This window comes from Bos indicus, chromosome 5, assembly GCF_029378745.1.
Source record: "Bos indicus isolate NIAB-ARS_2022 breed Sahiwal x Tharparkar chromosome 5, NIAB-ARS_B.indTharparkar_mat_pri_1.0, whole genome shotgun sequence".
In the NCBI taxonomy this organism is placed as follows: domain Eukaryota; kingdom Metazoa; phylum Chordata; class Mammalia; order Artiodactyla; family Bovidae; genus Bos; species Bos indicus.
In genome coordinates, this window is record NC_091764.1 from 25,821,154 (window position 1) to 25,848,149 (window position 26,996).

General features: G+C 47.6%; 1 protein-coding gene across 4 annotated transcripts; it reads right to left on the bottom strand.

The window, feature by feature from the left end:
- Positions 1-5,743: 5,743 nt before the first annotated feature.
- COPZ1 (COPI coat complex subunit zeta 1) lies at positions 5,744-25,128 on the bottom strand. Of its 4 annotated transcripts, none has more exons than XR_002180692.2 (10): positions 25,018-25,128; positions 14,115-14,183; positions 12,754-12,835; positions 12,024-12,115; positions 10,822-10,877; positions 9,447-9,524; positions 9,237-9,288; positions 7,963-8,056; positions 7,225-7,372; positions 6,929-7,142 (listed from the first exon to the last, which is right to left on the bottom strand). XR_002180692.2 is itself a non-coding variant. In XM_019960385.2 (9 exons), the coding sequence occupies exons 1-9, from the start codon at positions 25,033-25,035 to the stop codon at positions 6,817-6,819; spliced, it is 867 nt and encodes a 288-aa protein (XP_019815944.1). In that variant the 5' UTR covers positions 25,036-25,127; the 3' UTR covers positions 5,744-6,816. The 4 variants fall into 4 exon arrangements, 2 of the variants coding, with proteins under 2 accessions (XP_019815944.1, XP_019815945.1); XR_002180693.2 differs by having other exon boundaries at positions 7,963-8,001; positions 25,018-25,127; XM_019960385.2 differs by lacking the exon at positions 7,225-7,372 and having other exon boundaries at positions 5,744-7,142; positions 25,018-25,127.
- Positions 25,129-26,996: the final 1,868 nt, after the last annotated feature.

The following is a 26,996-nucleotide window of genomic DNA, read 5'->3' on the forward strand; positions in this document are numbered from 1 at the left end:
TAAACTCAGTTGCTGAGGAATAAAAAAGAGGAGCCAGTAAATGTGGAGGCAGCTTTCTCTGGCTTGTCATTTTCCTCACAGAGAGAGGAAGATTTGAAATGCCACCCCACCACCACCACCACAGCCTGGGTCCCTGGGAAAGGAGGCCAGGAATGTGGGGCTCAGGGCATCTCCTAGGAGTCTCAGCCTATCCACCCCCGCTGCTGGCTGAGAATTAAAAACAGCCAGTAATTCAGGATACCCCTTGCCCTGGGCCTCCAGGAAATGAGAGAGGGAGAGAGGATCTTCCCTGTGGATCTACATGACTTCTCCAGCCCTCAGCTTTAGGAGCCATGTCTGTGACTCTCAGCTCAACTGGAGGGCTTTCTCTGGGCTTGGGGAGGTAGTGAACAAAGATGGGGGTCCCTGATATAGAGGAACCTAAAGAGACCAGAGGGAGCTAGGGAAGAGCTGCCCCCTCCCTCCACATGTACACAGTGGGCCTCCCATCCACTCTGGCCTCAGCAAGGATGGCTGCACATAAACACACACACACACCCCCAGACTGTGCTGCCTGGAGTGTGAGAAGGGAGGGAGAGAAAGGTCTAGACTGGCCCTTTAAGAGCCACTTAGGGTCAGAAAGCCTGGGCTACAGAGAGGGGAAGGAGCTGATGTCAGAAGACGGATGGGCAGCAAGATGGGGATTGATGCTAATGGGGGAGTTAAAGCTAAGTACCCAGACACTCAGAGGGCAGAACTGCAGATCTGTCTTCCTTATGCTTACCCCCCTTCCCCAAACCAGGGCTGTAAATCTGCCTTCTCAATTGGGGGAAGGGGGAGCCAGGAAAAACGAGATGCTGGAGATGCTCACTTCTCCATTTTCCTATTTTTTTCCTTACCCTGTGCAAATCCTCCCACCCACCCACCCCTGCCCCGCCATTCTTTTGTCCTTTCCCAGTCTCTGCTCCCAACCCATGAGCCTTTCCCACTGAAATTTCCAAATTTGGGCTTTCCATTGAGAATTAAGAGGATGGTTTCAGCTTGCAGAATTTAAAAAGAAACCACGAGATGGTCTCCTTCATCAGCCCCTGGGTAGGAATGGTTTGGTGGGGCTGTGTTGAGAGACTGGTAGACAGACAAGAAGCTCCCAGTTGCCTTGGTTTCTCTTCCCTCCATCCTTTTTTCACTTGGAGGTAATTCATCCGAGCATCCTTCTCCTGAAACAGTGGGGTGAAGGCAGAAAGCAGGATGTCAGGGAGGGGGAACCAGGAGTTGGAAGTGGTGCAGCTTCAGAGTTGGGTTTTTGGAGGCCTCTGACATGCTGAGATTCTGGAGGGCTAGTGGGGCTCCAAGGGCGGCTAGGGAAGCTGCAGGAGCTGTCCACTGAAAAATATATGGTCTAGTTTCTCGGAAACTCCTGGATCACACCATTCCCTCTCCTTGAGCACACACCCTGCCTGCTGAGTAGAGACAGTTTCGGGCCAATAGTCTATTTACTGTAAAGGCAGGGTCCAGCTGCTCCGCATCCTCTCAGTAGGCAGTGGGGGATCTCAGGGAGGCAGGTCTTCTCAAAGGGACTGGAGCTAGCAAGTGTTAATTGCTCAGTCGTGTCCGACTCTGACTCTTTAGACTATAGCCCACCAGGCTCGTCCATAGAATTCTCCTGGCAAGAATACTGGAGTGGGTTGCCATTCCCTTCTCCAGGGGATCTTCCAGACCCAGAGACTGAACCCAGGTCTCCTGCTTTGCAGGCAGATTCTTTACTATCTGAGCCATCAGGAGCTAGTTACTCTTGGGGAATATTATTTCTTCCTTTGATTTCAGGTGAGATGGTATCTTCCATCTTTCAAGATCTACAGTCACCTTTATTCCCTCTTTGCTGGCAATCAGGGCCTGTTCTGGAGAAGTCCCTCTAGATTGGGGGATACGTCTCCATCTCATTTCATCTGTTGCATTACTAAACCTGAACTCCTTTCTAGTCCAGGAAATAATAGGAACCTGATTGCTGCCTGGTTTCCAGATCCTCCCCAGTATCCATAAGACATCCGTCTCCCGTCTTCTCTTCTCCCAGGTTGTTCTTCAAGGTCCTAAAATCACCTGAGGCCATCCTCTCTTTCCTCAATCTTCAAGAACAAAGGAGAAAGCAAGGTTTGAGTAGGGGAAAGGGTGAGGGGGCGAGTGTTGTGAGCAGGAGCCACTAGAACCCAGGCTTTCCACCTTCCAGCATCTGGCCAAGCACTCCCTCCCATCCAGGGAGGTCAGCCATTGCCCTCAGCCCTGGTCTCTGGCTGCTTCTCTATCCCGGTAATAAATCCTGTCTTTGTCTCCCCTCCAACCCAGGCCCCAGGCGGCTGGGGGTCAGAGGCTGGGGGAGGGGTCAGTGTGGAGGAGGGAGAGATACAAGGAGAGTGGGAGGAGAAGATGGACAGGAGCAGCTGGTGAGCAGGCATGGGGGTGGGCAGTGAGGTGATGGGGCCTCTTGATGCTACAGATCCTAACTGCACATTCCAGCAGGCCTGCATTCCAAGTGAAAAAGCCTGGATTCCTTGGAATCCTGGAAATACCTTGGGGATGGCTCCTGGAGCATCAGGAATACTGGTTGAGGGGTGTATAGGTATGGGGTGCCTCAAGGAAGGAGGCAGCTGAAAGAAATAGGAGAATAATATTGTGGGGATCATCTCTACCCTCACCAGACACCCCTCTACGCCTGTGCCCTGCACTCAGGCACACAGACGGACAGACAGACACACATGCACGCATACACAAGATTTATGGCCCAGCAGTGTGAGGGGGCCCAGGAGGGCCAGGCTGCTCCTTGCCTGGCCCCTCCCTAGCTGCCTTCTCTTGCTATGACTTTCCTGTCTCCATCTTTCCATTCCCCCTGCTCCCAGCTTTGCTCTCTTTGTGTGGGTTTCTCTTATGCAGTTTGCTATGCTGGCTTGCTGCTAACCCTCAACTCTCTTTGTGTCGCAGTCTTTTTCTCTTTCCATCTTTCTGTCCCATTCCTTCCACCTCTCCTACTTCCTTGGACCCTTCATCTGCCTGTCCTGCCTCTGCTGTTCTTCAACTCAGCCATCCTTTACCCAACCCCCACCTCAGAGCTCTCTGTCTGGCCCAGGGGGACTGTCAGATTGCAAAGAGGGATGGAAAGGAGAAATGAGTGACTTTGTATGAGTCTCTGCTTTGGTAGGAGGTCTGGGATCATATTGTGTTGTGATATGGGATGGATGGAGTTGGGAGAGGCCAGGTGACCGGGAGGGAAATTCAACAAATTGAAGAGGGTGAAATGGGAGGGAAGAGAGATTAATAGAAAAAAGATACTGAAGGGCAAACACTGAAGAGAGAAGGGTAAGGACTAAGGGTTCCCTTTAAGTGTGTTTTGGATAAGTCTGAAGGGGAGGAGCTGAAGGGCATTTACTGAGTCATATTGAGACACAGATCCAGACAAGATCTGGAGACCCAGCCGGAGACGTGATGTGATATCTACCAGGCAGCCACAATTCTGAGCTCTCCTGCCTACCTGGGGAGGTCTCACAGACCTCTGCAGTAAGTCTTGGAGTGCTAGTTCTCTCCCCGCTCACCCCCTCCTCCCCTCCCCACCTCACCAGTGAGAATGACATCAGCTCTGGCTGCCACTGTCCTCAGCCAAGCTGATGTACTCTCCCATGGGTGAAAAAGAGGCCAGTCACCTCTGCCCCACCCATTCATTCTCCAGTCCAGGAGCTGAAGCTTACCAGCTGAAGCTGAAGCCAGCACCCCGGGGTTGGGAGCAGGAGGAGGCTGTACCAGGTGGAAAAAAGTGGGAGCATGGGCACCAGGGGGAGAGCTAGGAACTGGAGGGGGCACTGAGGAAGAGGGGCTGCAGCACTAAATCACCCTGTAGGGGGGCTCCCTCTGCCTGAGCTCAGTGGGGTGGGGAAAGGATAGACATTTGGGGAGGAGGGAGAGAAGAATAGGGAATCGCCACATCTGGCAGGCAGGTGTCTGGCACTATTCAGGCTCTAGTCACTTTCCCAGCCAAAGGGGAGGAGGGGGAGACAGGAGGGAGGAGGGGTTCCCAGGATCCCCTGGGGAAGAGGGAAAGGCTCACAAACAGAGACAGAGGCCCAGAATCAGACAGAGAAAGACCAAGGGAAGGAGAGAATCAGACCCTACTCCTCAGTCTCTGCTTCAGTCAGTGTTGGGGGAGGGCTTGCTCATTGTTCTGAAAAAGCATTGTTGGCCAGAGGACTGTGTAGGCCAGGGCACCAGAGTTCCATTCCTAGTGCAAAACAGAAGGCAGGAAAAGTTCACAGCAGGCCAGGCTGGGAAAACAAGCTCAGAGAATTCCAAGTTTGAGAACTGGATAGAACAGTACTCTCCACACCATTGCTGATCTCGTGCATATTCAGTCGTGTCTGGCAGCCCCCAACTCCAGCAAGGTCCATGTTGGGTGATGAGTAGGAGGTTTAGGGTGAAAGTCGCTCAGTTGTGTCCAACTCTTTGGGACCCCACGGACAATTCTCCAGGCTCTTTGCAACCCCAGAGACAATTCTCCAGGCCAGAATACTAGAGTGGATAGCCCTTCCCTTCTCCAGGGGACCTTACCAACCCAGGGATCAAACCCAGGTCTCCCACATTGCAGGTGGACTCTTTACCAGCTGAGCCACAAGGGAAGCCCGGAGGATTAGGGTGGTAACTTTAATGCCTGAACACTGCTTTTCCCCCAGCTTAGATGGGCAAGACAAAAATCCCTAGCCTTAATCCAGCCCCCTGTACCCCAACTCTCAGTGCAGGATTGCAGAGTGCTATACCCAAGCATTTTTTTCTTCCCTCTTTGCTGAGGGGGACCCCGGGCCCTGGGGTCCCACAGTGGCTGAGCTGAATTGCTAGATTCTCAAAGAGCAGGCAAGACGACACCTCTATGTTTCAGGCATCATTGATGCTGGAGAGGCTTCTCCCTCTGGTTACCTTCCTTCCCTCAACCTTTCCTGTCTCTGTTGCCTAATCCTGAAGTTACAGGCCCATTCTCATGAGCAGTAGAGGTGACTGCAGAGACCCTTAAAATTGCAGTGCAGAGAAGGGCTCCCCACACTCCACCCCCCCTTCAAATCCTGCAGAGGAAGGGGGAAAGAAAACCAAAGCATTCTCCTGTCGCCGAGGCAACCATAAAACCCCCAGCTAAATCCATCTTGTGAGCTCACCGCCCCATTAAGATGCAGGGCCAGGCTCTGCGCCAGCCCAGCCACATTCATTTGTGCGAATAAAGGTGGAGGAGGGGGTGGGGAGCAGGCTCTGGAGGGATGGGGAAATGGCGAGGAGAGGTTATTTACACCACCGTCCTGACCTTCTGGAGCAGTGCTGGCTCCGATAAATAACCCGCTCAGCGCCATTTCGGAGCGGGAGAGGGAGGTGCAGGAAGGGAGCCGGGGCTGCAGGCGAGCCCCCACGCAGGTGCGCGTCTCCGGGTTACTAATGGCTGAGGCGGGAGCAGGCAGCTGGCTTTGGGGGTGGCGGGGGGAGCACTCCATTCCCTGGGACTCCCACTGAGAAAATACCATCCCCACCCCACCCCTGGCGCCAATTTCCAGGAGAGTGGACGGAGAGATGCCAAGGAGGCAAACAGCCCCGTAAATTAGGGATGGGGGCGCAGAATGCTGGGGAGTCTCTGAGGTAGGAAGGAAGAAATATTATAAGATGGGGAGCAAGGGGGGGTGGCGTTTAGAGGAACAGGAGCAGCTGCCAAAAAGAGAGGAAGGGGAACACAAACATCACACAAAGGCAGTTTGGAAAAAGAAATGTTTTATTCCTCTTTGCACAGAGCAGTATATGAAGGTGGCTACCATCCTGACTCCATGTATCTCTTACACAGAAATGCCCCCTCACGGATGGATGCCCAGTTATCCGCCCACACTCTTGGAGAATTGGCAGTTAGTCGGTGGGGCAGAACTCAAAGTCTCAGGAAGATTTCTTGAGACGTTTTTTGTGGAAAGTTCTGGGTCGGGGGAGAGATGAGACGAAACAGTGGCTGTTCCTTCCTCTGTCTTCCTGGGGGAATCCAAATCCCCAAGGTTTTCTGAAAAAAGGCGCCTCTCTCAGTGACCGAGGGAGGGGAGGCGCCCAGGCCTACTGCCTGGATGTAAGGCTGAGGCAGAGAGAGGACAGGGTTAAGCAGAAGACAGAGACTGCAGACCCAAGGCAGAGGAGTGAAATGCATGTGGGGGAGAGAAGGGGCTGAGAGAGCCCAGAGGCCCAAGTCATAAATTCCACCCTGTCCCTGTTCTGAGCAGAAACTCTCCTTCCCAAGACTAGAATGGAGTTTTAGTTCAGGGACTGGCTTTGCTCCAGGGCACAGAGAGAACAAGCCAGGCGGAGATCCCACGGGTAGTGAAGGTGGAGAGTTAAGGTACTGGCCCAAAAGACAGACCCTCCCACAACGGACACTCACAGACCACAGCAGTCTTGAAGTTACAAGCCAGGATCGGGGTAAAAAAAAACTCAGCTGTGTTTGAAATAAAGAATTTTATAGGCCCTCTCCAATAAAATTTAAATCACTGCTTCTTCCACGCTGTCCCCTGCCTATGAGTTGTTCCCAGTCTTTTTTCCCAAGGCTGGAGACCTGGGCAGTAAGAAGAAATGGGAGAAAATACCAAGCCCAGCCGGGCTGCGGCAGAGACCTGATATGCCTCTCCCCACCCTCACTCATTCTATAGAAAAGAATTCCCTTTCCCTCCCCTTGCTGGACATATGTGTTCGGATAGAGGCAAAGGGAGGAAAACACTCAGCACATTCTTTCTCCTGCTTTGAAGCGTAGCTGCAGCAAAGGGCACAGAAATGGAGGAGAAAATACAGGGGAGCCTAATCCAGGGGAGAAAGGAAGAGGGTGCTGCCCCTGCCCATGTCCAAATCCACTGAGAGCCTGATGGACTCCCAGAACTGCCAAAAGCAGGGAGAAGGAACGGGAAGTGCATATGGGTTTGGGGTGGGAATGAGGAGGTAACAACAGACGGGATGGAGATTTAAGGATCCCTGTGATCCCCGAGATGACCCTGAGAGCATCATTTGGGGGACTGCATGACAAGTCACAGCCGACGTGGATTTTTTGAGGGGGTGAGGAGCCAGGAACAGTGGGGTCTTCACCGAAGGAGGGACCACTTGATCTGTTCTTTGGCTGACTGTAGCACCTGCAGGGACAAGGGCGGCATTGAGGGGCTTGCTGAGGGGCAGGGTGGGGGTGGGGATGGGGCTCTCCTTCCCCTCACTTGCCTTCCCTGTCCTTAGAAGATTGGCAAATAGAAAATCCCCAAGGGTAGAGGGATGGGAAGAAGCTCTCTAAGGCCCTAGAGGACTGTCAGTTTGGGAAATTCCAAAAAAATTCAAGTCCACTGGGGGGATGAAGAGAGAAGAGGTATACCTGGGAGGAAAGAAAAAACTGGGGGTTACTGGATACATGTTAAAAGGAGGGGGGTTGCCACATCCAGATGGACTTCTTGGTGAGAATTCCAAGTGGGTAGAAAACAGAATCCCTCCCTGCCCCTCCCCCTCTGCCCCCATCAGGTAGACAATCTATCTGCAAAGTAGCAAGATGGATCTGCAAAACCTGCATGCATATTCTAGAGTATGCATTGCCAGCTTAGCCCTCATTTGAATAATAAGAGAAAGAGAGAGTGTGTGTGTGCATGCACACAGACCATCTGCTTAAGGCAAGCCTCTGCTGGGGAATAAATCACTGAATGAGGCATCAGGCAGGGAGGGTTTGAAGGGTGCAGAGCAAGGCTGACAGCCACTGCTCATAGGAAAAGTGGGATGGGAGTTGGGATGGGTAGGAAGCACTGGGCTGTATGAGCCATGAGCCCCAGTTCTCGGGATTAAGTGGGAGCCAAAGAAGATGTGTCTTCAGTCTCTAGTCTGCTGAGTTCAGGCCTGGTGGGCTGGGGTGGAATGCTACGCTGGCCTCTTTAGTGACCCGGTCCCTCTGGAGAGGAGGAAAGAAGAAAGTCATACCTGAGACACGGTCTGCTCCGTAAGGGGTACATCTTCTCCCTACAGCACAGCGAGACAAGCGTTCAGCGTGGAAAAAAGCTGGAGTGAGACCTGACTGAGGTTGGGGAGTGAGGAAGGAAGAGGTAGTCCTTTAAACTGAAGTGACGGGCACATGCCCTAACCTTCTCAGTCCCTCCTAGGGACTAGTTAGTGCAGCTACAATTTTACTTGGCTAGCCACAATTTTACTTGGCCAGAGGGACTGTGAGCAAAAAAAAAAAAAAAAAAAGGGTCATTTCATCCATCTTCTCTTTTAAGGCAGGAGGACTTCTTAAGATTTATTCCATTCCAGGTAATCAGCAGGTTATCTGATTCTCAACTTGGGGGTGGGAGACCTGATTCCCTAGTCAGAGAAGACCTTCCCTGAATATCAATATCGCTAGGGAGAGGATGAGGGGGAGCCCGGGGTAGTTTAATGGATCCCGCAAGGCCTGATGGGTAACGACAGCATGTTAATTTGAGAAATAAACTGCTGCAACAGCAGCCTGAGAAGGGAAAGGAGGGAGTCGGATGGGGGTGTGGGGGGACCTTCTCTCTTGCCACACAGAGACATATGTTAAAGGAGAAGATTAAACTATGCAAATGGAGCCCACGACAGTTAAGGGAGAAGATTTCCCATTACCCAGCACTGTCAGCCTTCACTCTGGAGGTCAGAGCCGGGACATTCTGTGAGTGGGGAGACTGGCTTTGCTCAGGCCTCCCTGTAGCCCTACAATTTGCTGGTGGGCTCTCTCTGCACCTCGATGACTTGAGGCTTTCTATGGTTAACTCAGAAGCCTCTTTCTGGTACCACTGGCACCAAAGAGGACAGAGGTTCCTGCAAATAAGTACTTCCTGATGGAGAGGTGCTGTCCTCAGTTTCCTGAGACTTTAAAAGACAAGGAAGACAAGCCTCTGCCTCAGATGATTGGATTCATTCCCCCAGGAAGAAGCAGCCAACCTCAAAGTCCTTTATCATTTTAGAACCATCAATATTCAAGTTCCCTTTATTTCATCTTTGATTTAAAAAGTATGTATTAAATGTCCACTCTGTGCAGACTATATGAGATGCTAGGTACCAGGTAAGGGACAGAAACACCTTCCTTCTGCTTCCCATCCTTGAGATAAGGACAATTTGAAAGGGAAGGAGACAGTTACATGTATTCTACCAGCCCCAACCCTTTAGATCATTGAGGAGGTTTGGTCCTGGAGGATGAGTGGATGGGGGCTGTGGGGAACAAGCACAGTCCTACTTACCCTTAATGCCACCCGGTGTACCACTTGCTGGGGATCGCTCTCTAGGATCACCCTGAAGAGACATAGAAAAGACCACTGTTCACTCTGTCCTGAAGGACCAACTTACTGTGGGGGAACTCTGGTCACTCAGCCCCCTTGCCTCAGGACAGGGGCAGTGGCCCCACCCGTCACCCCAGATCCAGGGAGGCCCGGGGAGGGCAGAGAACTCACCCTCCATCTACGATTTCATCCACAGCCAAGAAGAGCCCCTCCATGTTCTCCAGCAGAGCTCGCTTTTCTACATTTTTCCTGAGTCCCCAAGAGAAGAGAAAACCCAGCCTGGGTGTGAAAGGGATCCTAGGACATGGTCTGAGTTGCGGGAGCCTCAGCTAGACCAATGTATGTCTCCACTAAGCACACAAAGAAGTGAATAAGAACTTTCTGGCTAACCCATCCTAACACCCTTCCTACACTTCTTTGCTGAGTAAGGATCAGGAATGCCAAGAAAGAGATTCAAAATATACATACAGTCAATTTCTGCCTATTCGAGGGCTGATTTCCAGAGCTATGCTTTCTTTCCTATCTGCTATGATGCCGCTTACAACATTGCTCATGAACACTGACATTAGTGTGTGGAAAAAAGGAAATCCACAGAGCTAACACTCAATCTGGAGGTGGCAGGAGGTGAGGAGGGGCTGAGTGCAAACTCTATTCGCACTCAAGCTCTGACAAGCCTTCTAAGACTCTCCTTGCTCCCTCCCCTCCCCTGGTCTCCTTCCCCAGCTCTGCTCAGGCCTTGAAAAGAAGCCCAACTAGGGGGCTGGGAACCGCCAGGGCCCAGCATCCACCAGCCTCAGATCCGGTGGTTGGTGCACATGGCCAGTCACATCCGTCAGTTTGACTCTTTCACTAGATCACTGAAATGAAGCCTATTCATTCACCTGGCTGAGAAATAAATCATCCCCTTCCTGAGGAAATCTGAGCCATTCACCCTGCTGATTTTGTGGGGCTGAGAGCGCCTGCTGTTCTGCTCCGTCTGGATGGATGTCTGTACTGGGCTCACTGGGGAGCCCTGGATGTTTTCAGGAAAAGTATCTTATATCTCTTCTACGGCCCATCTACGTGGGGAGTAGAGGATGGCGGGGAGGTAGATGGGGAGGAGAGGGTAAAAGGCACATTCTTCCTGTTCTATAGAAGGAACAACTAAGGGCCGCATATGAAAAATTAGGAGTGGTGCCTCCATTCCCGAGGTGCTGATGTCGTATCCGGGACACTTCCCTTTCTCTATCTTGAATGTAAAGAATGAAGCCCAGGAGAACACTGTGAGGTGCTTGGAGCTCCGACAGAGCCACAGCAGGATGTGACAGGAGACACAGGGGCAAAGATTCTGCTCCCTCCCAATCCTTTCTCTCAGGAGAATTATTCCACAGGAGTAACACACTCCCCCATCCAGTCCTCCCCATCAGTGTAAATTACTCTGAAATAATAAGCCCAATTTCTCAAGGTAAATCAACTCCTTGCAGCCTCTGTTGAGCCCCCACAAATCCCTGGGCCCGAAGAAGAGCAACTTTCTCTCCCAAACAGATGTCAAGAATGGCCTGCTCACCTCAGCATCTGGCTCAATGAGTCGAAGAGGCAGTTCAGAACAGTCATGAGCATCAGCTATTTGGAGACAGAAGAAGCAGAAGGATAAAGTTCAAGGCCCCGAAAGCTGCTACCTGAAAACAAAACCCTCTAACTCATTAAGGATCAAAAGACACAGGCTTTCACAAAAGACCAGCAGCATATGGTGGAAGTGAGAGTAAAACAGGAAGAAGACAAAAATAAATTCTGCTTCATGATCTTGTAATTTGAGGTCTCTCTTTGACCAGACTGTTCAAACAACTTTCCTGTCAGTCTTCTGCGTGTATTTCCCAACTGTATATGTGTTACCCTATGTCTTAGAAAAATCATTAACCAAGCAATAGCTTAAGTCAGTTGTGCAGACAGCAAGGACTTTGGAGTCAGACAGATCTGGACGTGAATCCTCGCTGAAGCATTTCTAGATGTGTGACCCTGGGAAAGTTATCAGGTTGAACCACATGAAACAGCCACATCTGTAGTCCAACAGTGGTCAAATGTAAGTAATTTCATACAGTTCCTCAAGGTTTAGTTTAATCATCTATAAAACGAGGGCACTAGTGCCCAAAACTCACAGAGGTGCTACAAGGTTTAAATAACAATGCATTCTACAAAGCACTTACAGTGATAAGAATTCAGTAAGAACTGGTTTTCTCAAACTGTGACTTTTGCCTCAAATTATGTGGGGGCTTATTTTTACTTATCTACTCTCCTTAAAAGTTGTGACCTGAGGTAAATAGTTTTTCCTACATATGGGAAGAGGTTAGGGCTATACCCAGTCTTCAAAGAGCCACTCAGAATATATGGCTTCAATATGACCCGGAATATTGCCTAATTGGCCCAAACTCAGTCAGGTGTGGCTCATTCACAGGCGAACCCTGATCACAACTCAGAAATCCATCTTAAAAACACTAGGCAGGGAAGGCCATTGATAATGTATGTTAGTGTGTTATCAAAACATAGACGGTGTGTCCTAGGCGGACACAGAGAGAAAGCTGGGAAAGCTTGCGTTCCAGGTTGATTTAGTTGCTCGGCCATGTTTGTGAGGCTGACATGGATCTCGGACAACTTCATTAGCCAGTCAGAAGCCAAAGGCACACAGCAGTCCTTGGGCCCAGAACCAGTCACAAGGGCCTGCCAGCGGTTCAGGAGGTGAGAGCAGAGATGGCAGAGTGTGGGGATTCTCACCTCATTTTCATAGGAGCTGCCGATCACATAGAAATAGAGATCGATACTGCTTTTGTATACCACTGTCAGGCCTTCCAAGAGGGCAATTTCACCTGTGGGGATGGGTGGGGGGAACAAAGGTGGAAACAGTAGGTGGTCTGAGACTTGCAAGTAGGGCAGAGGCAGTTACCATGAATTAGTATTCAGCTATGTGGGGCTGAGAGAAGGTGGGTCTTAATGACCCCCACAAAGACCAAAGTTGACCTGCTTTTTATTTTCAGGTGATAGCAGAAGAAGGCAAGTATAAATGGGGGAGTCTAAGCATCTCCTTCTCTAACTGCTCCCCGCCCCTACTACCCTTATTTCCCTCCTTGTATATGAGACAGGATACTAGTCGATCCTTCGGAGGTGAAAATGCAGAGCGGTCACCTTTACAGACTTCCATTTACCTGCCCTAATGGATGCGGTACAATAAGCAGAGCTGCAGTTAAATTTGTCAAGTGAGGCTCATAAATCCAGGGACTAGACAGGTAGCTAACAGCCAACCTTCTAGCGCGGTATTCCCGCGTGAGGTACACTCACCTCCCCATTACATTTCTGAAGAGTTTATTATATGAGGGGAGGAGGAAAAAAAGAGAAAAAGGAGGCAGAGTCATTTCATCCTTCCTCCACAGTCCCATTGCTGCCCGCTTCCCGCTGTGGCTCCCCCCGGCCACCCACCATGGGGAGTAGGGAAAGGAAAACGACCTACTGTCAGTCCGATGGGTCTTGTTGAAAATGTTCTTCTCAAAGGCCTTTTGCTCCTTGACACTGGGGTAGGTGTCGTCATAGTACTGGTCAGAGGGAAGGAGACGGGTTGGGCTGTTAGAGCTGGAAGCCCAGGATGATTAGTGACTGTTTTGCCCTGGGTCTTGGATTGCTCCCCTTCAAGGGATGGGGTGAAGAGAAATACTGACAGGAAGAAGGGAGAACCACAGAGGTAGGGAATGGGCAGTGAGTAATCCGATAGAAAACAAATTTTTTAAGGACCCTGCTCTAAGCCACCCTACCTCATGGTTCCCAGGTTGGAAGGGCAAAAGGCCTAGAAGCCCTGTGAGGAGGCTCTGCCCCATCTGTACGCCAGGGCAGCAGCCCTGAGGCCATCCCAGGCGCCACCCCAGGTCAGGGAGCACTGCTAGAGAACACAGAAGGCACCAGCCCTCACTCACTGAGCAAGGCTAGGAATTGGGAAGGGCTGCAATACCCTCCTCTGTAGAAGGACAAGCTCTGCCTGGGCTCTCGGCTCTCTGGTATTTTAGCTTCCTTTCCAGCAAACTCAAAGAAGCGGGAGGCAAGCTAGCACACCATGGAGCCCACTCCCAAGCTCTCCCTGGCACGGGGGCGGAGACGCAGGCTGCTAAATCGCTCTGCTCTTTAGGGGCTAATCCGTCGCAGTCAGCTGAAGACCTATGACAGGTCTGGCATTTAGTAACTGGATAACTGTTTCAAAAGGTGTCCTGCATAGTTACATCCAATTACAGGGAGGAACAGCTGGTGAATTCTAAACTAATCTCTACCTGCTGATTGATTTATGCGATGCTTGCCCGGAGTTAATACACCAGGGACAGAAAAAATTTCTCTAGGAGGGGGAGAATATGGAGGGAGAGGAGAGGGGTGTCCTTCCTCTTCTCTTTCAATGGATTCAAAGTTAGAAACATTGGACCAGGAAAGTCAGGAAGTAGCAAGCTTGGTAGTGACTGTGGATGTAGGGCTGGAACTGTGGAACTGCACGAGAATTCCCCGGAAAAACTCAGGCAGGATGATGGGGTAGAAGGGAAAGGGACAGGGGTGATGGGCCTTTGTAAGAAGCAGGCTGCTTCTTACATCCATACACTTCTTTGTTCAGAAACCAAGCTCCAAAGCTTTTCTCTCTTCTGATGTTGATGACAAAGTCTAAGGATGGGCAGGTAGGGAAGCAGGGCAACTAACAGACAGGAGCAGTTTAGGTTTTATCTGGAGTAGTCAGATAGAAGAATTCTCAAAATTATTTGTGGATGAATAGGAGTGAGTGGGGCCAGTCCCAAGATCCAAAACTCTGTCTTGCTTCTCAACTAATCTGAAAGGGAATCTCACCTTGGCAAAAAGTCGATCTCCATCATTGTCCAGAATCAGGATGGCTTTGACGGTATACAGGGAGGGTTCCTGAAGAGATATGAACATAGCTTCAGTCCTGAAGGCTCTTGCCACCACTCACAAACCAGATACCTTCTCTTAATCCTACTGGGGCTGCAATGGGTTACAGAGATGCCTCTGTATGTCCCCTATCCCAACCTGGTTAGACTTTGACATTTCCCACTGAGAATGACTGAGCGACAAATGAACTGAATTGAGGGAGGGGACTTTTCAACAAAGGACCCGGAGCAGTGCCAGAGAAACAATTTCTATGAGCCAGACTCACAGAGGGCTTAATCAAAGTAGGTCATGCTGTTATTTCCAAATATTATGCTATAGTTATTTTCCAAATTACTCTCCCTCCTCCCTGGTCTCCTATGCACAGGTGGGTATGGAATGTGACCAGATTAATTAATAAGCACTGCACGGGGCTATAGGAAAACAGGGTTGAATGCCCTAGTGTACTTGGAAGTTGCTGCAGTGGCGATGCAGAGGCATAAAGCAAGCCCTCCCTAAACCACCCACTCACTGAGCAGAGGGGAAGGAGCAGGCATGCGCACACGTACACACTCACACACAGACACAACAGTTCTGAATGCAGCCCAGGGAGACATCCATCTTCTAAGACTTCTCCGAGGATCCCAACTCCTCTACTATACCCTGACCACCACCACTTAACTTGCCAAAACAAAAACCAATCTGAATTTGGGGTCGTTAAGAAGCAGTAAGAAGAGGCTCCATCTAAGAAACACTGTGAAACCTGCAGATAAGGAGCAGGAGAGGAGTGGTCCTTCACCACGAAGAATCAACCTTTGAGTAAACTGGCTCTCATAAAGAAATGAGGGACTTCCCTGGTGGCCCAGTGGTTAAGACTCCATGCTTCCACTGTAGAGGGTATGGGTTTGTCCCGGGTTGGGAAACTAAGATTCTGCATGCCACACGGCACGGCCACAAAAAAAAAAAAAAAAAAAGAAAGAAAGAAAGAAATCAAGTATCTCAGCCTTAATGGTTACACTCAAACTCAAAGCATGTCACTTTGTAAAAGCTCCTCCACTTCTGCAACTTCCAGGGAACCAACTAACAGGAAAGGAGAAGAAGGGAAGGGAGATAGCGGTACATGTATGAAAGTGTTTGCAGGCTCAGAGTCCTTGACTATCAATGTTACTTACCATACATATTCTTCCCCTGTGCTATGAGACAAGGCTGATGCTTTGCTACCTCCATTTCCTGATCCTACTTAGGAAACCCACAGCTCTCACAGGGCCAAAAATATTCTCTATTCTCCAAGCATACATTTAACAAAGACCCAAAGGTGAGGAGGAAAGAATCGCTGCCAAGGATCTGTAGCTTCTACCAAGGTAAACTATCCTATGAGGCGCCAGGAGGTTTATGGTTCCAAGCAAAGAACCAACCTGAGCTCAAGGAGTTAAGGAGGAGAGGAAAGGGAACCCAGTATTTTGAGAACAGAATGATGAAGAATGTAAGCTTTCCCCACTTGGATTCTTGAGGACAGAAAATTTTGTTTCATTCACTGATTTATTACAAGTGTCCAGAATAATACACATACTAAATTCTCAATATTTATTGAATGATTATGAGAATAAATGAAGTTTGAGAGTAAGGTAAAAATTTGTTGATGCAATAAGCACCTAGGGGATTTCTCTTATAATTAGGCTTCCTCATACAGGTAGATTTTCTGGTGTGGTCCTTTTGGGTGACATTACTACCAACTCATCCTCCTCTGACGAACACTCCTTAGAAATGCCCATGCTATACACATTACTTTCTGGAATACTCTCTCAAACTGAGACTCTGTCTAGAAGAAGGAAGTCCTCTAGAGTCTCATCTAAAAGGTCACAAATACAGCAGCTTTCCCAACTCCTAATTCCCCACAGAATGATCTTCCCATAAGCAGGCTCAATTCTGTAGAAACCTGGATCCTTGATTCACCAACAGGGAGACACTCAGGGATTCTTTCCTTAATGAAGGAAAAGAAGTCCATCCGGAAGGGAATTCAGAAGAAATCATTTTCCCCACAGCCTCTTCCCTGGAAATCCTTGGCTCTGTTCAGGCTATCTGCAACCTTAGAGAGCTTCCCAATGGCTTAAACGGGCATTGATCTGGCACAGGTAACTCGTGCTTGCAGCCGCAGGGTCTGGCATCTCTAGAAAGAACGGGATCCCAAAGCAGAGGAAAACGGTTACGGCCACCAGCCAAGTCAGAGAGCCAGACAATCCTCTGTGGCCAACAGGGAAAGAGAGTGCCTAAAACAACTGGCAAAGAGGGGACAGATGCCTGGGTCCTGCTCCCGGCTCTTTTCACTGGCTTCCTAGAAGGCGCCATCAAGGAAACCCCCAAAATAGAAACATGAATCTTCCTGGGAAGGATAAAAGACAGGGCAAAGGCAGGGGAAGGAGAAGACCAGATGTGACTGTAAGTCTGAAAGGGCTAAGAAGGCACTAGAGAAAAGGCTGGTCATTTCAAACTTCCAAAGGAATGACCACTCTAAATAAAGCCGAGAACTTGGCCAGAGCTTCCACGCTGCTTTAGTTCTCCACTCGGCTACAGCCAGCCCGGCAGCTTCTCCTTTACTTCTCCTGCCACCTCCTGACTACAGCTGGTTCCACTTCAGCCTGGGGCCTTTACCTCTCAGGACTGTGTGTGTGTGGGTGGGGAGGGGGTAGGCAGGGGAGGGCCTGAAGTTCCTCTCATATCATAAAACCAGGCTGTTTAAAGGGCCCAGAAGCCATTACTGATAATGTAATTTCATTTTAAGTTTTTTGCAAAGGGCAAGTTTATAAACAACTCCCAGCTACTGAGAAGCAGCATTCCTGGACAATGGACTAGGCCTGACCTTGTTAACACATTAAATGCTGATTATTGAGAAAGACCCTACATGCTTAGGGACACATTCAAAGGATTTTTAAAGGCCTGTTCTTCCCTCCCACTCCCAAATGGGTAGCTGCTAGAAAGCTTTCGAGACAAAGTTCTGTGATGCACTGACTTTCAGAGAGCCACAGCCTGAGTGTATAACAGAACTTCACCTCAAATGCTAACAGTGACTGGAAATGATATACAGGCAGATTGGTCTGTGGGAGGTTGGGTGGCTCGGATTTTCATGTCCCTTTTTATTATCAAGAAAACTAGACTGTACTCCTCAGGAGAGCTGAAACAACACTGAACAAGCAACGAGACTGCTACAAACAAATCTTTGATCTCAATCAGAGGCTTCTGAAGCTTGGTGAAAAACAACATCTCCTGGTACCCCCTACCCCATCACACAGAGGACTAAAAGGGAAGAGTCACTCCTAGTGCTGCCCCCTGTGGGTCTTCAGGTGACCTGCAGCCTCCTCAGAACTATAATTATTAGCAAAAATATTCAAAAGGCAGCACTGGAGAAAAGCTCTTATCCGTGTGTCTTTTAAGTCAAACTATAAGAAATGGGCCCTGAAAAAGCATGGAATTAAGTCTGTTCACAATGTACAGTAAAAGGATACTCTGGGATAAGATTGTGATATGCCACCAGAAGAGGACCAGGGTAGTGTTTGGAGCAGGCACAGGATATTTGGGGATTATGACTATTTTATTTGATCTTTGGTGGGGGCGGGGGGAGAAGGCAGAAGGGAGGGAGCCAAGAAGACTTTGCGGAGTTAGAGGATGAGATCCACAAAGCTGAAAGGACATAAGTAAAAAATCTGGTTGAGATTTCTAGAAAGTTCTTCATTCTCTACTTATAAAGAAATCTTTATGGCCATGCCAGAAAGTAGTGCCCTGGCTTGAAAATAGGTCTCAATCAACTAGAAACAAGATGCTCTTTCCTTAAATCTATTTTATAAAGTAAAACCAAGGCTATAAAAAAACTAGGAGAAATTTCTAGATACCACTCCAGCTCCACATGGCTGAGCAGGTATTTTGCTCCCTGATTCTGTGCCAATTTCTAAAATGAAAAGCTCCTGTAGGTTTGCAGGCTCCAGTTTGCCAGCCACAAGCCTAGGGACTTCAGATGAGAAGAACTAGCTAAAGGTTTTAGCCAGAGAAAAACCATTTTCACATCCTACCCAAGGGTTTACTTAGATTCAGACAACACAGCTCAGGAAAGAAGAGGAGCCACAGGTACCACAGAACATTCCCCAGCCGACATGAGACCAAATGTTGGTTATTAAGAGGAAAGTGAACCCAAGTGTCAGGAAGGAAGAACTGATGGTAGGAAGAGCCACCCGGAAAGACTCTTCGGATCTGACACAGAAACAAAACAGAAAACCATGGTCACCGGACGTCTGCCACTACAAGAAAAAATGTTTCGATAACCTGATGAAATCCATGGACCTTGTGACCAGGAAAACACACATTCACAAATTTTTATGAGTTCAAGGAGTTCATAGACCTAGATTTAGAATTACATGAGATTCTCTCTGCAGACAGAAAGATGGTGTGGAGAGGGGAGAAAAAAAGGATAAATGAGTGATACTTTTGTAAACCACCCCCTAGCCTCTGCCGGGCACCGAATAATGACTTCAATGAACATGCGTGTGGCCTTCATAAATAAATGATTGAGAAAACTAACACAGCCAGCAGGGGGAGCTAAGGTCAGCACCACACCCCTCCAGCTTTCAGTGAGTAAATCCAGCAGCTCTGAGACAGGCAGGACAAAGATAATCAGATCCCAAACTCTTCAGGAATGCAGTTTCAGGTCCTTTCTTAAAATTCTGAAAGCCCATCTGCCAGAGAATTTTTTGCACAGAGGTTACACAGTCCCTAATTCTTCAGCTATTCTGGAAATGGAAGAATTACAAAAATGAGAGTCAAAGCGAGGAGTACTGCTATGAAGAGATGAACTGACAAGCAGAAATAGAGTACTCCTCAGGTGTGAAATATCTGAACCCTGAGAGCAACATTAGAACTTCCTGCTTGCCCCGTTGGATAATCCAAGAGCCCTCATTTAAGTATCACACAGCAAAGGGAAAACTCAAATGGGGCTAGATCTATTTCTGATGAGTCCTTAGTCATGATTTGTATCGTGATTTATTCCCCCCACCCGTGTGCTCCTGAAAACAAAAAGCTAGTCTCTGAAAGACTGAACTGACAGCCTCTGTGTTCATCTTTCAAGCTACTTGCTCCCCCAAATCAACCCTGAGACAGAACTGCTATCTTCTCCCCTAGTTTCAGCCTCCCTCTAAAATCTACACAAATAAAAGAAGCTAGAGAAAATTGGTAGACAGAATTATCCAGGCCAAATGGCTGTGGATGGGGATACCTACTTTAATAGTGGGAAATTTTAAAAGCCAAGTAAGGAGACCAAGGTTTCATCTGCAGCATGTAAGACTTAGATTACACAATAGCAAAGACTTCCTGAAGAGATGGGGGTGGTCAAACATCAGAAAAGGTGACAGGCTTGGGAGTCTAAGAACAGAACTCCTCTAATAATCTGATCTAAGAGAAAGCATAAACTGTGTGGAATCAGCAGAGGGAGATATGAGGCTCTGGCCAGTACAGGTATCTCAACATGTGCATGGACTCAACCTCCCAATCCATCTTCATCAAAGCTGTCCATGGGCACGCTGCCTTCCATCTTACTAATTACTCTATCATAAGTGGGTAGGTAGGCACTGATTCTTTATCCCTGTTCCATCCTTTATTTGCTTCTCAGTTTTCTTGTCAGTATCCTGACTCTAACCAAGTCACGTTGACGGAGTAAAGCAAGAAAACAGTAGCAAGTATCTAGCTGAAAAAGAGACCCTAAATCTGCCACTAGGTTCCCTCAAATATCTGGATAATTGCATTCATCCTCCCAAGGAAGACCTGGCTTCTCAGGGGTCTGGCTTTCTTCACATGGAGGCCCCCTCCTCCTCCTTTGACCATGTGACAGCTCCCCTAGACCTCTGATATAATTTATACCTTGCCAGGGACCAACTCTTTCCCACCACTGTGAAGGAGAGGGAAAAAATATATATAAATACGTCGGAAATCTATAACGAGGTCTTCTTGGAGGGCAAGACATGGGGAGAGTTAGAAGCAGCGTCAATTGCTCTTTGGGGGTTTTAGTTCAAGCCGAGGTCTGCTTCCAGCAATCAACCATTAAAACAAGCCGGCCAGAGTAACAGCACAGTTTATTCTGATCATTTAATTTGAAGTGTCAATAAATTAAACTTCAATCAATTAAACTAGGTGTGCAATAACCCAGATGGACACCCCGACACCAACATAATCACAATAAAAATTTTTATGGCTGCCAGGGACCTCACCGGGGGCAGTGCTGGCACTGCTCACGCCCTAGCTGAGAAATATATCTCCACAGTGCAGGAATGAGGAGATTGCTTCTCCTAACGAAATGGACCAGCCAGGCACCGGCAAGGACGCAGCTGGGAGAGGGGCACAGGGGACTGCCAGGAATGAGATGGGAGTGCTTTGGGGGCTTAATGTAATTGATACCTTTGCCCAGAGCAGGGGAAGGGGGCATTTAGGCCAAGTACCTCTACTGTTAGTGCCAAAAGAATTTAACAAAAGCCCCATTAAGATGATTCAGGAAGCGAAGGCCATAGAGCAATATCAGCCTTTAAAAGTCATTGATGTATTCTGCATAGTTTCTTCCTCCAATATATACACATACTCCTGTGTGCACTCTGGATTCCCTGATTACTGAATGAGGCTTAGAATTCAGGATCTGGTCATTGTTTTAGGACAGAAATTTACAAAGGGGAGAGAAAGAATAGAATTAAGAAGTCTAGTCCATAAAGCACTGGAAAAGCTCTAAGAAAGTGAATCCAGAGAGGACTAAGAAAAATGAAACCTATGAGGAAGATTTAAAGATCTGGACTGCTAGAGTAATTCAGTTTTGATGAAAAAAAGGGTAAAAGAGGGAAGGAGGAAGGGGATACGTCATTATCTTTAAGATTCCAGAGGTTATTAATGGAGAATGGTGACCTGCAGAGATACCTCTCCATTCACAACAGAGAACCAACAGAAAAGAGCATGAAAGAGGAAGGTGTGTCCAGGCCAGGAGCATTAATATCAAGCACTAGGAATGGAAGATGAAAGGGTCTCTTTCCGTAGAAAAGAACCTGAGAAAGATTAGACAAATGTGCTTGAAAGGTAGGAACGGACCACTTAATTCAAGAAAGAAACGTGACCCATTGTAAAGTACATAAATGAAGGGAACGTATTAGCATCACTGACTCAATGGACCTGTTGTCGTTGCTGTTCAGTCCCTCAGTCGTCTCCAACTCTTTGCAGTCCCACGGACTGTAGCATGCTAGACGTGTGTGTCCTTCACTATCTTCCAGAGTTTGCTCAAGCTCTTGTCTATTGAGTCGGTAATGCCATCCAACCATCTCATCTACTGTCATCCCCTTTGCCTCCTGCCTTCAATCTTTCCCAGCATCAGGGTCTTTCCAATGAGTTGGCTCTTCATATCAGGTGGCCAAAGTACTAGAGCTTCAGCTTCAGCATCAGTCCTTTCAGTGAATATTCGGGGTTGATATCTTTTAGAATTGTCTGGTTTAATCTCCTTGCTCTCCAAGGGACTCTCAAGAGTCTTCTCCAGCACCACAGTTCGAAGGCATCAATTCTTTGGCACTCAGCCTTTTTTACTGTCCAGCTCTCACATCTGTATGTGACTCCTGGAGAAACCATAGCTTTGACTATATAGACCTTTGTTGGCAAAGTAATGTCTCTGCTTTTTAATACACTGTCTAGGGTTTTCATAGCTTTTCTTCCAAGGAGTAAGCTTCTTTTAATTTCATGGCTGCGGTCACCATCTGCAGTGATTTTGGAGCCCAAGAAAATAAAGTCTGTCACTGTTTCCATTGTTTCCCTATCTATTTGCCATGAAGTGACGGGACTAGATGCCACAACCTTCGTTTTTTGAATGTTGTGGACCTGAGTTTGAGCAAACTCCAGGAGATAGTGAAGGACAGTGAAGCCTGGTGTGCTGCAGTCCAAGGGGTCACAGAGTTGGACACAACTTAGCGACTAGACAACAACAACAATTGGTATTTAGAAATTTCCATAATCAGATCAAATTTCAAATGATGGTTCTTTTTGACACCTCCCCCCACTTTACTTACCCTTCTCCTTAGTATCCTATGGCTATGTGTCTTGTAAAGGTGAGGATTGAATACACTTTGATCAGATTTTCCCAGAGGGCCAGTCAAACCAGGAAACAGACATGTGAGAGGAAGTAGCCTAAAAGAACTTTAGAAGAGGTCTGCCTTCTCTAAGAAGCAGTTTGTTAAATACTGGTAGCTCAAACGGTAAAGAATCTGCCTGCAATGCAAGAGACCTAGGTTCAATCCTTGGGTCAGGAAGATCCCCTAGAGAAGGGCATGGCAACCCACTCCAGTATTCTTGCCTGGAGAATTCCATGGACAGAGGAGCTTGGCAGGATACAGTCCATGGGGTCACAAAAAGTCAGACACAACTGAGTGACTAATACTTTCACTTTCACCCAGATACAATCAACACTTTAGCTCAATAGGAAGCTCAGGTAAAAGTTCAGGGAATTCCTTATACTTTTCACAATGAAGATGGTGACCCAAGAATTAGAAGATGCCACTGAGCAGACAGAGAAGGGGATGAGATAAAAAGAACAGTGAGAAAGGGTGATTCTGAATCAGATGGAGCTGTATTTTGTGGATCAGAATGTGAGGGTAGTGAGAAGAGAAAAATTTAGGGAATACCACCTGATTCTCAACCAGGGTTCCACATCTGAAACACTGAATACTGAAAATTATTTAATACTATTTTTTTACTCCTCCCAAAGATAGTATTTAAAACTAGTGACACTGTGTATATAGAGAAGTTGATTCATTACATACAATGATGTCTTAGGGCATCAGGGCTTAATTCTCCCCTGGAACTCCAGTTGAGAAGGGCTGGAATGGTGAGAAAGATACATAAGTTCTTAATTGGGGGCCCAAAATATATTGAAAATAGTAAAGAGCACACACATTTAAAAATGTTGGGAAGCACAGACAAAGAGGAAAGAAATTACTAATATGATATTCTAAGAACTCTGGTGACCAAATCTAGCCATCTCATCCTCTGTCGTCCCCTTCTCCTCCTGCCTCCAATCCCTCCAAGCATCAGAGTCTTTTCCAATGAGTCAACTCTTCGCATGAGGTGGCCAGAAAGTGAAGAGGAACTAAAAAGCCTCTTGATGAAAGTGAAACAGGAGAGTGAAAAAGTTGGCTTAAAGCTCAACATTCAGAAAACTAAGATCATGGCATCTGGTCCCATCACTTCATGGCAAATAGATGGGAAACAGTGGAAACATGTCAGACTTTATTTTGGGGGGCTCCAAAATCACTGCAGATGGTGACTGCAGCCATGAAATTAAAAGATGCTTACTCCTTGGAAGGAAAGTTATGACCAACCTAGATAGCATATTCAAAAGCAGAGACATTACTTTGCTAACAAAGGTCCATCTAGTTAAGACTGGTTTTTCCAGTGGTCACTTATGGATGTGAGAACTGGACTGTGAAGAAAGCTGAGCACTGAAGAATTGATACTTTTAAACTGTGGTGTTGGAGAAGACTCTTGAGAGTCCCTTGGACTGCAAGGAGATCCAACCAGTCCATCCTAGAGGAGATCAGTCCTGGGTGTTCACTGGAAGGACTGATGCTGAAGCTGAAACTCCAATCCTTTGGCCACCTCATGCGAAGAGTTGACTCACTGGAAAAGACCCTGATGCTGGGAGGGATTGAGGGCAGGAGAAGGGGACGACAGAGGATGAGATGGCTGGATGGCATCACCGACTCGATGGACATGAGTTTGGGTAAACTCTGGGAGTTGGTGATGGACAGGGAGGCCTGGCGTGCTGCGATTCATGGGGTTGCAAAGAGTCGGACACGACTGAGCGACTGAACTGAATCCCTATATTTGCCATTTTGAAAGAGGGATATTGAAACCTGTTACTCTCTTTAACCCGATGAGGATCTGGAAGTGTACATGTGAAGAGCTGAAGGGGGGTAAAAAAGGCAAAAAATGAACATAGAGTTTATTCAATTAAGGAAGAAGCTGGGAGTTAAATTCCTATACATTACACATACATATATATGTTAACAACCCCACGTTTGAAACGGGTGGGGCACTTTTGAGTTTCTGCTCAGTTCTAAAGAAGAGGTAATAGTATTTTATTTTTTTGAACAAGCAAAAAGGATTATATGGACAGGGGATGTAACACGCCTCTTTAGTCACCAAAGTTCTTACATAACCAGAGAAGAGTTGGCATCCCAGATCCTACAGTAGTAAGAATTCCCAAAATTTAAATGAACCGGAAAAAAGAGAACAGAATAAGAAGTCTGAGAAAACATTCCACAATCCAACACTAACTCTTATCAGGTATTCCAGAACTCTAATGGAATACTGATTCCTTATGACGACAAAATCTACATAGTAGGAAATCGAAGAAGAAATAGTTTTAAGGTCTACGACAGGGAATTATCAACGGAGAGTTGCACTGTGACAAGTTGTTTGTGATGACAAACACCTGCACTCTATTCTTACAATTTGAGGCGAGTTTGGAGATTTGGGGGAACTCAAATCACAGTATCATCCACAATGCGCATAATCAGAGAGAATCTGAAGGACCCCAATGCAGTACGCTTATGATCCTATGTGTCCTAAGGACTCCATGTGCTCCCTTCAACTTTCCACCAACTCTGCCCTATCCCCGGCACAGCTTCCTACTCTAAACCGAGGCTTTAGCTCCGGCACTAGGCCACAGGCTTATTCCAGGGACCTGCAAAACGTTCGGACCCCGAGGATTACCCGGAACTCCCCTTTCTACCCCCTCCCACTCAGACTGAACCCCGACTCCCAGCCCCCCTGGACATTGCAGCATCTCGGCTGCCCCTCCAGCTCCTACCAAAATCAGCGCCTCCATCTTGCCCCGCAGCTGGTGCCGACGTGGAGCCACAGAGGCAACGCCGCCTCTGATTGGCCCTACGCCCTCATTAGATCCCGCCTAGAATGAAGGTTATTGGACGCCCAAATGTCATCTATTATTTTATTGGCCAATCAGTGTACTAGTTTGCTTAGCAGAAGCAAGGTGTCCAGCCAGAAGGCGCAGGTATTTGATTGTCAGTTTAAACATTCAATAAAACGACAAAACCTCACGGCTGAATGGAGCGGGAAGGTCAGAGGGGCGGGGTTGTTTCCATGGGGAACAGAGGAAGCGATTATTAATTTTCAATTGGCCTGGCGGAGGGCACGTGATATCGTCGGCCGGATTTAGTAACTTTAATTCGCACTCTCTTTAGGGGGCGCTGTGTCTCTTTGGCCCTTAACACTGGCAGGTCTTGATGTAATCCTACCGGAATCTTCATTCCGGAGCCTCCATTGGGTCCCCGATGTCCACGGTTGCTTTGGCAATCACTACTAGCTCTTCCTTCAGATTCTCTCAGATCACTTCAGTATACACAAAGTCTGCACAGTCATAAAGTAAAGCCACAAGACGACCAGCGTGTTACTTTGATAAAAGAAGGCCGCTAGAGGTTGATTGCTAACAGTAACAATCTACCCTAGGTGGAGTCCCAGACTTTGCTTGATCCAGAGAAGGACAAGAAGCTAGTGAGTTTTCTAAAAGCAGATTTTCTTTGGCCCGCCGTGAAACGGGCTTTGAGAGCTTTGGATACTGAGGGACACGGGGATAAAGGGTCCAGGATAAGGAACGATGTAGGGAACAGGGTATGCGGTTTTCCAGTAGGGACAAGCCGTTGCAAAATGAGAAAAGAGAAGTTTACTGTATGCAGAGATTTCACAATAGGGAGGGATTTTGATGAAGTTTAGCTTTCCTCACCCGTCAATTTCTTGGTCCCTGACGTTTCTTAGGTCAGGGACACCTTTATTTGCCTTATATGTGTGTTAGTCGCTAGTTGAGTCCAACTATTTGCAACCCCATAGGCTGTAACCCACCAGGCTTCTTTGTCTATGGAATTCTCCAGGCAACAATACTGGAGTGAGTAGCCATTCCCTTCTCTGAGGAATCTTCCTGGCCCAGGGATGGAACCTGGGTTTCCTGCATTACACTCGAATTCTTTACCATCTGAACTATCAGGGAAGCCCTTATTGCCTTATATTGTCCCTAAAGGTTTTTGTGGGTTTGGTTTTTTAAAATTCATCTCTAACAGTTATGTCTTTAGTAGCTCTCCAAAAAGAGTATCCAAACCCAGGAGTTTTTCTAAAAATTTCAGAGCAGAATCAGAGTGCCTAAGAGGAAAGTATGCTGCTGCTGTTAAGTCGCTTCAGTCATGTCAGACTCTGGGCGACCGCATAGACAGCAGCCCACCAGGCTCCCCTGTCCCTGGTATTCTCCAGGCAAGAACACTGGAGTGGGTTTCCATTTCCTTCTCCAAGAGAAAAGTATAAAGCAATACAAAACAAACTACAGAGCTAACATATGCTATGAAGGAAGGTGTCTGATTTTCTGGTAATGTCCCAGGAGACAAGCCCCAAATCTGGGAGAAGCAAAGGTTTAGCCTTTATCTATTTCCATGTGGAGTCATTCAAACATTTAGCATTGTGCCTGAAATCACAAGATAGTCTTTGGCTTGGCAGTTTAATGATATTAGTAACATTTACTGACTATGTACCAGGTACATCTACATCTTTAACTATGTTATTTAATATATTTTTTAAAAAACGTATAAAGTAGATGGTTACTACTCCCATTTTACAGATGAGAGAAGTGGAGCTCGGAGCAGTTAAGTAATTTACTTAAGGCCATACAACTATTAATTGGTAGCCATACATTTGATCAGGGGCTTCCCTGATGGCTCAGTGGTACAGAGTCTGCCTGCAATGCAGGAGTAACGGGTTCAATCCCTAGGTCAGGAAGATCCCCTG